This window comes from Myotis davidii, unplaced genomic scaffold, assembly GCF_000327345.1.
Source record: "Myotis davidii unplaced genomic scaffold, ASM32734v1 scaffold16, whole genome shotgun sequence".
In the NCBI taxonomy this organism is placed as follows: domain Eukaryota; kingdom Metazoa; phylum Chordata; class Mammalia; order Chiroptera; family Vespertilionidae; genus Myotis; species Myotis davidii.
In genome coordinates, this window is record NW_006287821.1 from 975,613 (window position 1) to 987,870 (window position 12,258).

General features: G+C 39.6%; 1 protein-coding gene across 1 annotated transcript in view; it reads right to left on the bottom strand.

Annotated features, from left to right (window-relative positions):
- Positions 1-12,258, bottom strand: part of MORC1 (MORC family CW-type zinc finger 1) — a 136,825-nt gene that overhangs the window by 3,878 nt on the left and 120,689 nt on the right. Inside the window, 3 exon segments of the mRNA XM_006759570.2 lie at positions 1,748-1,942; positions 10,117-10,170; positions 11,660-11,747. Coding sequence (XP_006759633.1) covers positions 1,748-1,942; positions 10,117-10,170; positions 11,660-11,747 — 337 coding nt within the window.

Genomic DNA, 12,258 nt, shown 5'->3' on the forward strand with positions numbered 1-12,258 from the left:
CCCCTCCTTTTTTCCTTTTTTTTTTTTTTTTTATTCTGGGCCAGCTTTAGCTTGAGGCTTGGCTCCAGCTCTTAGGCCTCCGCTGCTGAAAGTAGGTTTATGGCCTTTGCATACAATGTTGCGATCCTGCTTGCTGAAGTCAGGCGGTATTTGTTACATAGTTTCTTAAACTGCAGGCTCAGAGGCCTTCAAGGCAGGCCGGGAAGGTTGGTTTCATCCATCACTGAGGCCAGCAAGCCTCATGTTAGTTTCAAGCTGCCTGGCTGCCGGCCGTCATCTTGGCTGCCAGTTAATTTGCATATCTCGCTGATTAGCCAATGGGAAGGGTAGCGGTCGTATGCCAATTACCATGTTTCTCTTTTATTAGTGTAGATAATGAAACATTTTAACTGTTGCCTAGACCACACAAGGCAGGGAGGAGTCTTCTCTTTTGGCTCTATACTTCAGTTAAGCAAAAATATTTTCTGCATTTTGTTTTGCATTCAATATAAGACAAAAATCCCAGAGAAAACAAAATCCGTTTGTTTGTTTTTAAGAAGAAATGGAGTATTCACTTGAAATGTTCACAGCCAGGACTGAAACCCAGGCAGTCTGCCTTCAAAGTCCATGTCCCTCCCCAAACTCCTTCTGGCAAGACAAGCCTCAGGCCTCCCTGTCAGGGCTCCTAGGGAGACTCAGCCCCTGCCCTCGCACCCAGCACAGCCCAGGAAGGCCCTGTCTCTGTCCCAGGTTAGGGATCTTTCTGAGGAAAATGCCATGTGCTCACTGTTGATTTCTCAGTTCATTTCTAGCATTTACAGAAAGACTTTTCACCCTTGGCTATATATATATTTTAATTTTTGATATGTTTTACCTAACATTTCTGTGTAATAGAGAAGGTAAAATTTTTAATGTTACCTAACATTTAAAATGTTCTAATATGTACTTTCAATCTCATAGGAGCCCAATTCTTTTTTAAATTTTTTTTATAGTTTTAATATTTTTCTACAAAAATCAATGATCTTCATGTAGTTACATTTTCAACAAAGGCCCATGGTGAATTTCAGTTGTTGCCATTACCAGGAAATAAACATGAATGTAAAAATGGAGACCTTATACTCTTTTATTTACAACTTTAACAATTCACATGGAAGACTGACAAGGTGAAATAGTTTACAGAACACTTTATGTATGTAGGAAAATAAGCATTTAAGTCCGGTGGGTCCTAAGCTGTAGCCTTTCTAGTAACTGAAAGGGTTTTTCCTGTGAGGATGCTAATCATTTGTCCAGCTTCCAGCTGCTTCACTGAGCACCTTTCTTTATGCATTGAAATATACACACAAACAAGATAGACAATAGTCCATATATACATGGTGTTTCCTGACCTCTCCAATCTATCCTCTAAGATTAGAAGAATCTAATTTTATTTATGTATCAGGATAAAAATAAATGAACACAGTTTGCTTTCTGAAAAAATTTCCTACTAGAAACATACTATTGAGGAGATGTGCGGGCAATCAAACTGTAGCAACAGTACAAGACAAGATTCTGATTTTGTTGAGAGAGAGAATAATAGACCTTCAAAAATGCTCTAGTATCTACTTTCAAAGTTGCCTTATCTGTCGTTTCACTATCCTTATAGGTAGAGTAAGGGTGAGGTTAGTGACTTGTCCAAGGTCAATAAATAGAAGACACTGTTAGGAGAGGAATCTAGCTGAGTGCTCTTTCCACAAAGGATATTCCCACTATTCAAAGTCCCATCACTCACCAGCTGAAGTTTCTGCAGCAATGCTGCCAGTTTTACACGAAGATTGTTCAGTCTATCTTCAGTAACTTTTCTTTTATGTTCACATTGCACCAGAGATATTTCATTCATCACTCCTCTTTTGTTAGCATCATAGATAATAGACTGTGTTGTTCTCTTCAGTTTTTTTGCATATTGGGCCATGTACACATCCTGGATCTGGGAATGTTTGTTTTTAAGTTTTAGTATATTTTTAAATTTTACTTTTCCCCCTAATATCAGAAAACAATTTTGTTTAATTACATGCATATATACTATTTCAGTTAAAACTCCGTAGATACTAAATGTCAACTCCATAAACTTAAGGAATGTACAATCCGATAAAAAAAAGGGGGGGGGAGGAAGATATACAATAGTCCAGTAACTATAATATAGCCCAGGAACTATAATGCTTTGTAATGAAGAAGGAACCCAGTACTGGTTCAATTTGTTCAAGGTACCAAGGGGGACAGGTCCCTGTAACTCTCTCCACTGATCCAATATCTCATAGACAATGACAGAAGGGCCAGCCACTCAGGGCATTCATGGCAGATAATAATGTGTTATTTATAACTCAAGTCTGTAGCATCTGAAAAGCACAGCAGCTACAGTAAGAGAATTCCTGTTCTGTCGCTTTCTCTGGGTCCCTTTCCCCGAGGTAAAGAGTACAGTCATACACTATCACATACGACCTTTGCTCATTCAAGTGTCTCGGTTGTTTTCTAAAAGCTCGTGTTGCACTAGGGGAACTCACAGAGTAGAGATAGGTAATGCAGAGTCCAAATGCTTCCCATTTCAAAATGACATTAATTTCTGTGTCAACATTTTGAGAGGGCCAGGGGATATTCTGAGAAAAGAGAGAGTCACAAGGCAAATCCTGTTTTGATCATCATTTGAAAGTTTTTCTAATGAGATTTCTGTGCACTAACATGACTGGGTTGTCAGGAAAATTGCAAGGTAGCTTTATTTGTCTTCTGGGTCTCCCCTTTCGCTTTCACCCCTTCTCCACTACACTCAATAATATGTGCAGGCCCTTCCCAGACATTGTCCACATGGTCTCTTTTGCACTCACTGACCTCATCATGAATTCTTTCTCTTTCTAAAAAGTCCTTTAAACAAACAAACAAAAACTCCTAAGTGTATTAAGTTCTGTTTAATAGACACTCACCAACCAGTTCCTAAATTTGAGGCATAGAATTTAATTATAGGTAACACAAAGACACATAAGGTTCAGTCTTTGCCCTCAAGCAGCTTCTAGTCCACAGAGTGAGTAATGCAAATATTAAATCTTATGGGAGAAAGTGCAATTATGTCCCCAAGTAAGGCACAGATATTAGAGATGAGAAAAGGGTGTAGATTCTCCAATAAAATCCTTACTTAAAATACTTGCCTTAGGTTTATGTTGGTAACTAATCCCCCCAATTATTTGTGCCATTAACTGAGAAGAGTATTTGGGAGCAAGACCCCAAATACCACTCGATAGTAGCAAACATTGGCCCTACACACACACACACACACTCGCACACGCACAGTAGGTATTAAAGTGAGACTTGCTTGTGAGGTTTGTAGATTGGCATATTAATAAATTCTAGATTTTTAGAGTCTGAAACTTCCTGGAAACCTGTGTGAGACACCAGGAATTAGACTCTGAAAGCCTTGACCTAATTCTGCCTATTTTTACCTTATTTCCTGAGTTCTAGGCCTTGTTCCAGGAATACACCAAGATCATTCTTGCCTCAGACCTTCACCTCTGCTATTTTTCCCTGTTTGAAAGTCTGACCCCAGATTTAGACAAGGCTCCCTCTTTGCCTCGGGTCTGTATTGAAACGCGGCTCAGGTATTCTGTGCTCACCGGGAACAACTTCCCTTTCCCAACACACACCATCACTGTCTATCCTCGGCCCTGCACAGTTATTTTATGGCATACCCATTATATGTTTATTTATTTATGTGTTTAGCGTTTATCATTATGTGACTCTGCACTATGTTTTATTTATGTGTTTATCCCATTCTCTAGAATGTTACCTCAATGTAAAAAAAAAAGAAAGGGTTTTGTTCACCTCTGCATTTCCAATGCCTGCCACTCAGTGAGGCCTAAATACTGGGGAGTAAGGAGAGGAGATATGTAGTCTTCACAGTAAGGAGATTTCAGACACGTGGGCCAATCTTTCTTTGGAATCTAGGCTACATTCTGAGATCATGGAGGGGAATCTACTTTCAAACATCCTCAATTCAAACTACACAAAGTTGATGACTTACAACTAAGGCAGCAACACCTCCTCCAGGAAGTTTCACAGATGCTTCCTATGGAGGCTTCAGTCAAACCCAAGGAGTGACATCCTCAGGGTTTGAAGGTGGAGTAAGGTAAATAATTCAATTCAGCTGGAATAGGGACAAGGTCTGATAGGTCAGATGTCACCAGCTTTTTATGCTTTTTAGTTTTCAGAACTCCTGAATCTTACAACTTGTGTCAGGCTGAACAATAGCCACAAAACACTCTTTTATATAAGCAATAACAACAAAGCAAATAAAATTGAGAAAAAGGATAAAATATTCAAAACAACATTATTTAGAAAAACAGCAGCAACAAAAAGGAACACACTATTGATACACTTAAATGGACCTAAAGGGCATTATGCTGAGCGATTAAAGCCAATCATAATGTAACGTATGCTGTATGATTCTATTTCTATAAAATGCATGGTAAATCCTGTTTTGGAGATGGAGAACAGATTGGTGGCTGCCAGGAGTTAGGCATATTTGTGCATGGGAGGCAGGACTATAAAGGAGATCTTTGTGGCAATGGGAGTTCTGTATCCTGGTTTTAGTGGTTACACAAATCTGCATATATGATAAAATGAGACACATATTTTACCAATTTCATTGTCCTGGTTTTGACATTGTAATATAATTATATATTTATGTAGGAGGACATAAGCACTGGGTGAAGGGTACAAGGGACCTCTACTATTTTGTAAATTTCTGTGTATCTGTAATTACTTAAATAAAAAGTTCAAAAGACAACATTGTTAATATGGTATGACATTAAGAATGTTTACATTCAAAGTCATATGTAATCTCTCAAAGTTCACTGTCTTGTAACCAACAAACTATGTCTCCTTCAAATACCACCAGCCTATTGTTTCCTGATTTATTCTCCTGCCTTTCTTAGGCTAACATTTCCAGGAGGTTTCCATAAAAGGTAGCAATTTTGACAAATTTTATAGTTTCATATAACAGGAATTCCAGTGGTACTAACATTTTAAGGTGAGTAGAGAATTGTAACAAGATGAGAGGCTTAGTTCTGCTGGATAAACTTCCTCTTGCAGAGGAACTGTGGCAGATCAAAACTGGAATGCTTCCCAAACTACATTAATTCAGAACAGAATTAGGATTTGAAAGAAAGGATATTTAACTGAGATTTTAATTTTCTGACTCAAATTTAAAAAATCAGAGCTCTGAAGTTCTAGAAACCTAATGAGTTTGCATAAAGTAAGACAGGCCTATAAGATCTATAGATTTTGTACCTTACAGGGATATGCATTTGAGTGTTTATGTAGGCAGGCTCTATAGTAGAAGCAATAAACTTAGATTCAATGCACAAATAGTAAGACCCAGATGCATTCAAAGTTACTGATTGAATGCCATCAGTAGACAGGATTTGGTGAGAGAGGATTGCTAATTTTAAAGATTCTATAATCTAGTTCGTGAAAAAACTAAAATGCCAGAAACTACTACAATATAAGGCAGAAAAGTTAATGCTAAAATCAAAGTTTAAGGCTCTCAGAGCACAGAAAGTCAAGATGAATTTCTCTTGGAGAGACTGAGCAAGGCTTGATGTAGAAGGCAACACTGACCAGGTCCTACATGGGGTGGGCAGGATTTCAAGAGGCTAACTGTGGACTGGCAGAGTACAGAAGAGTATTCTGGGGTACTGCATAGGGCAAGGCTCAGAGGCAGCCTACTCTAGTAGGTTAGAGCAATTTCGATCTAGATGGACCAGATGGTTTGTGAGAGGAAAAAAATAAAGGATGGTGGCTCTGTTACAGGGCAGTGAGAAGCTAGGAAAATTTCAGGGCTGGAGAAATAGGGAAACTGAGATAAAATTAAAACAAGACCAAGTAGTGTGGCAATTTGCAGCCAGCTTGTAAATAACAGGCCCGTATCTTCCCAGAGCCAAGGAGGCTTCAGAGCAAATGCTTATATGATTACCTAACTAAAGAATGAAGAAAAGCGGAGAGAAGGGAGGAATCATTCTCAACCACCAAACAAAGAAGTCAGCCCTTTGGAGGAAGGGGAAAGGAAAGAAAGGACAGTTTCGTTTTTGTTTTGATTTTTAACTCCCAGAGTAGAGGAGCCAGCAGTCTCAAGGCTTGGCAAGATATAACTGCCAGGTGCTTCTCATGAATTCTGAGAAGGCCACAGCAAAATAAAGAGGGACCTTGAAGCCGAAGCCGGTTTGGCTCAGTGGATAGAGCATCGGCCTGTGGACTGAAGGGTCCCAGGTTCGATTCCAGTCAAGGGCATGTACCTTGGTTGCAGGCATATCCCCAGTGGGGAGTGTGCAGGAGGCAGCTGGTCGATGTTTCTCTCTCATCGATGTTTCTAACTCTCTATCTCTCTCCTTTCCTCTCTGTAAAAACTCAATAAAATATATTAAAAAAAAAAAAAAGAGGGACCTTGAAAATGAACCTGTAACAAGATATTCAACAGAGGAAGTTTGAAACCTATAGACAGGAGGTTATTTAATGCCTCAAACCCCCACCCAATGGGCTCCTCAGATTAGCTGAGTGATGCCCATCCATGATCTGAGCCGGATGAAGGAGACTTGCTTGCCTTCGCTTCTTTAATGAATTTGCTTGCTTTAATAAATTGGCTTTATCACAATGCAATCAGGGTCACTCATTCTTTCGAAACTGACAAAAATCTAAGGTGGGGACAGCCCCTCCCTCCGACTCAGGAGACTGTCCAATAACATCATTTTGGGGTCCCTGGGCTGCCTGTGACAGTTCAGCTCAGGTTGGGGAGGACCACCAATGCTGTCATGGCTCACTGACTGCTCCCACAGTAGTTATGAAGACCACTGATGTCAGGGCGAGGCGACCAAAGAAGTCTGTGAGTGACCAAGGGTCCTCCTGGGTTGGATGTGGCTCTCTTCATTAAAAGTACACACTTTAAAGCAACTTGGATTTGTCTTCTACATGGACTTCAAGAAATAAATGCAGCAGATTTTTATAACTACCACCTAAAGCTAACAATCAGTAACAAAGTCCTTAGGACCAAGCAGTCACATTGGGGAAGTCGGGATTCTAACTGTTCTCTGTTTTGCTTGAAACATCTCTGTTTCAACGGGAATGCATGGTCTCCTGACTACTTATTTTGCTTTGGGTCTTCGAATTCCACCTGCCCTGAACCTTAAGGGGATTCTATTCATCACCTCTGCTAGTACAGTTCACCTTGAATAAACACTTCTCTTACTCAGTCTGGTCTCCAAGATCCAACCACTTGGATCCATTACTAAAAATTTATTTAAAAATAGACATGAATGACATATAGAAGCTTGGATAACCTGAGATGTATGACAATCTAATTCTTAGCAAATTTCTAAATTTTACAGTGTAACTATTTAAATAAGAGTTTCCTAACCAGCAGATGAAGATCTGCGGGAAGATCTAGGAGACTTACTGGGCGTTCTTCAAGTGGCTGCCACAGACTTTCATTGGGACATTTCTTGATGGAACACTAAATCTGCCTACACGTGCACATACACTCCGCCTCCAACACTTCACTGTCATCTCCCCCGTATACATCTCATCATGTGATGTCAAGGAGTCTAGTAAGTAAACAATATTTTTTTATACCAACAGGCTGAGAGGATGTAGTATATCTATTGTTAGTAATACTGCAAACTCTATCACAAGGCTGAAGTACTACCATCTGGATAAGAATGAGATGGGAGAAAGCATTATAGTAAAAAGAGGTTTGAAGTGGGACAAATCTGGGTTCCAGCCCTAAATCTGCTACTTGCATTGTGACATTGGAATTTTATCTTTCTGACTCTCCACTTAACATGGAGATAGTGGCATCCACCTCCCAAAGTTGTTGTGAGAGTTAGATGAAGTAATAATGTATGTACTAGTAAAAGGCCAGGTTCAGTATCTGGCTCTAGTAGCTCTTGATCAATCACAGTTTTATATTCATTAATGATAGTAATATAGTGTTAACACGGGGTAAAATATATTAAAAGGAAACAATCTTTTACTCTATTCTAGTTTGGAAATGTCGATAATTAAGTCTTCAAGCAGAAAATGTTCAATTACTGCTTTTTCAACAAGACATTATTTAGAAAATAAACTAATTTTCAGTTGACCGATGATGAGAAACTAAGACCTACAACACACCTTCATTTGTGCCTATCACAGTCCAGTAGACACTCAATCAGAAACATCAGAGGCAAATATATCAACCAGGATGTTAAATTTAGGCACACCCTAAAATTCAAATACAGCCTTTCTAAAAAGAAATCTGGTTTAGGTTCTAATTTTCATTTCAAGGTTGCCTAGTTATATGTCTTTGGGAACTTACTTCACAATTCCATTTCTTGTATAAAACCAGATTATTCAAATGTACTCTATTTCTTACTAAAGGGATGAGGCAATGCCTCTGCTTATAGTTGTGCTTTGCATAACTTCAGGGGATACCATTCACCTCCTAGTCTTGAAAGATTTGCATGTTGTTATGATAATTTCTCAGAAGATGGCTGTAAGCATTGTTAAAAAAACAAAACAAAACAAAATTTAACAGTAAATTTGAAGATCTAATTGGCTTTATTAAGCAATTCATTATTTGGGCAGCATCCCCTTTAGTAACAAGAAGGGCTCTCCAAGGGTTTGGACAAAATAGAAGGCTTTTATAGAAAGAAGGGTGGGGCAAGACAGCTACTAACAAAAGAAAAGATTATTTTTAGACTAAGGTATCTTTTGTGGGGGAAGGGAACAGGGTTTTTATTATGCAGATTGCCTTTTTTTTTTTTTCATATGGGGGATGAGGAGAGCCCATAAGACAAATTCCTTCATTGGTATTGACCACAAAATTCCAGGTTGGTTGATTTAGAATACATTTCCAGGGAGAGGCTAAAACAGAAATTAGGTCACATATTAAATCTAGGTTTGGTATCGTGGGCTTTAACACAAGTGATGCTATTTTGAGCCTGTGGTTTCCTCTTTAATAGCATTAGCAGATGGAAGAAGATGCTAGTATATTTGCTAATGATGGAGCTGATGTACCTGTTTGAGCAAACCTAAGTGTCAGTGAAGAGTAACATCTCAACATTGATCTTGGTGTCATGAAAAGTTCTAGAGACTGTTGTGGTCTCTGAGGAATCTGTGAACCTCTGGTTGTCTTGGCTCCACCACTCACTCCCTTTTTCTACTTGGGGATTAGGGTTGGAGTTTTCATTTTGGAGTCTCTGTTCCCTTGAGTGTGAATTAAGGGAGTTGAGGCATATCATTTTTTTTAGATATTTCTCTAATAGAACTGAATGACTCTATGGTCTCTTTCTATCCCCCTCCCCCAGGAAATCTGTAAGACCTAGATACACAGTATTATTGAAAACATATACAGAGGAGAGAGAGAGAGAGAGAGAGAGAGAGAGAAAGAGAGAGAAAGAGAGAGAGAGAGAGAGAGAGAGAGAGAGAGATTAGTTGTAACAAAATATACCAAAATAGTAACTGATAGTAATAGCAGTGATCTTGGAATGGTGTGGAATTATGAATGATTTTTTTATTTCTTTTACTTTCTTTTAGTAGCATTAATTATTTTTCTATTTTTATAATGAAAAAAATCATAAACTTTAAAAACTGTTGATAAGATACTAAACAAACAAAGCCAGGGAAATATGAACTTGTCCAGAGTACAGCAGGCCCTCAACTATGGTAGGTTTGTTCAACATTGTTTCATTATAACATAGATGAGATCCCACAGGAACTTCACTCTTGTTTATATCAATAGCCTACAGCATTTCATTAAAGTCAAGAACCTATCTACGAAGTTAAGAGAGGACTTAACTGTAATTAAAACTTTAACCTATGATCAATTTCTGGCTTAGTCAGTGACTATCTTTCTTAAAGACTCAGAATGTCTTGTTTCTAGTACAAATGACAATCCTACTCCAAACATTTCATAAGCTTTATGCTGTGGAAACATTTGCATTTTAAAATTCAAAATTCTATGTCTTGATAAGTGAAGGCAAATTTGATTTCCTTCCAAACAGAGCATTTGGAAATGTATATTATTTCTCCTTTGGAATACAGGATCATGTAGAATATAAACGACTACACTGAAAGGAAGCTTACCTGCTGGAAACACATTTTCAGCTTTCTGTTTGTCTGCTCTGTGCACTGCTCCAGCTGTTTTCATAAATTATAATAAAACAGGATATTAACTTTTAGAGAATCAGCTGTCTACAGCAGTTACAACATGCAATATCTAGTATACAAGAAACATCAAAGCCTGGAACTGGCCAACACCAATACAGTGGGTCTTTTAAGCCTGGGTCTAATTAAATTAATTCACTAAGATATACCTTACCTCATTCCAAAAAATGATTAAGGCAATTCACATAATTAATACAGCATGGTTAAAAAGATTACAAAGAACATAATCAAGGTCAAGGAAAAGTAAATGATAAACAATAAATATTCAAAGCGATATCAGTAAGATAGTTGGAGCCTGGATTTCTTAGATGGGAACACCCAGAAATAGACAGGGGTGGGGGAATCTCTGGCATATGGGGTGAGATTTGAAGCCAGAGACTAGTTGAGGTCACCTAGAAACCCATTCCATAGACAGAAGGAGGTGTTCCAGAAATGAGTCCTCAGACAGGCCAACATTTAGAGACCAAATAGAGAAGGAGCTGCCAGCAAACACAGGGGGAAAGCAAGAAAATGAGAGGAGTGCTGTTATGAAAGCTACAAAAAGAAAATGCTTCAAAGCAGGAAAAAGTGGTCCACTGTATTGAAGACCTGAGCTGTCGGTAAGTAAGTGACCACTACATGTCAGCACAGTGGTCACGGGTGGCCTCGCAGGACAGCCGCAGTGAAGTGTGGAGCCAGAAGTAGGACGGGAGACCATGAGGGGAGAGCACAGGGTGAAGAAGCAAAGACAGTGATTATAGATGAGAGGACTGAGGACTTCACCCAGGATCAAATTAAAGCACCTGGCACTTTGGCCAAATGAATAAACTGGTGCTCTTTTCACTGACAGTCTTTCCACATGTACCCATCCTTCCCAGAAATCACACTGAGCATGAGGGTGGGAAGACACCCCCACCCTCTGCACCACGCTGGCCCTTCTCCACACGGAGCACTCTGAGCTGTGGGCCTGCACTCCTCACTGAGCTTCACCATGGCCTGGGGCGACTGGGCAGCGTGAGGACACCCACTGTGAGACAGTGCGAGCCTCTGCCTGTCCACCCAGGTAGCTGAGGAAAGTTTTCCTTTCCTTCATATACAGTCTGTCTCTGAGAATAGATTTGATAAATGCAACTATCTTCATCTTTCCGGGTGAAGTCTCAGTGACTCTAATAAGACACTAAGGTGGCTGACGAAGTGTATCTGAGAGACAGAAATTCTATTCTTGATGCAAGGGAGGGAAGTCGGACTATGTCTCATTTCCATTTATCTCTGCAACCAACTGTTCTCAGTCAGCAAGATCTTACTGAAGCTTATTTAACCCTTGGCCACAATGGTTTTAATTCTGAGCCACCCATTTGGTATAAAGATCCTCATTTTCCTTCACTTAGTTCCTCTTCCTGGGAACACTTCACATTTTTCTTCACTGAAAACCAAATTCAGGCCCTTCTGTCATTTCCTCAGAGTTCCACAAAAGCCGGCTTACCTCTGAGCTTGCCACAAATTCCTCCACAGATGAGTAGCCAATTTCCGATGGTAGCTGGTACTCAGGAAAGAAATACAGAATAATCTCCCTGGGGAAAAAAGCACAGCAGAGATGGAAATGTGCCAGGAAAAGAGAGAGAGCACTCATCTGTCAGACTGACTTCCGGGTGTTAAACATCGTAGCAAAGATGAACATTCATGCCCATCAAACTGCTTTACCACTGCCATTAAAGTGTTCTTCAAAAGCATAAGCTGGGAGAGGAAGGAGTATGGTTATTAAAAGGCAACAGGAGGAATCCTGTGGTAATGGAATTGTTCTGTGTCTTGGATGTTTATGCCAATGTCCCTATTGTGATCCTGTTCTACTGTTTTCCAAGACATTACCATGGGGAGAAGCCAGGTAAAGGGTAGAGGGAATCTCTGTATTATTTCTTACCACTGCATGTGAACCTACACTTGTCTTAAAATAAAAAGTTTATGGAAGGAAGGGAAGGAGGGAGGGAGGGATGGAGGAAGGGAAGAATGGAAGAAAGGAAGGCTGAGAATTCCTGCCTCTAGCCAAGTAGCTTAGGAAAGCCCAGCACCCTCCCCCCCTCCCCC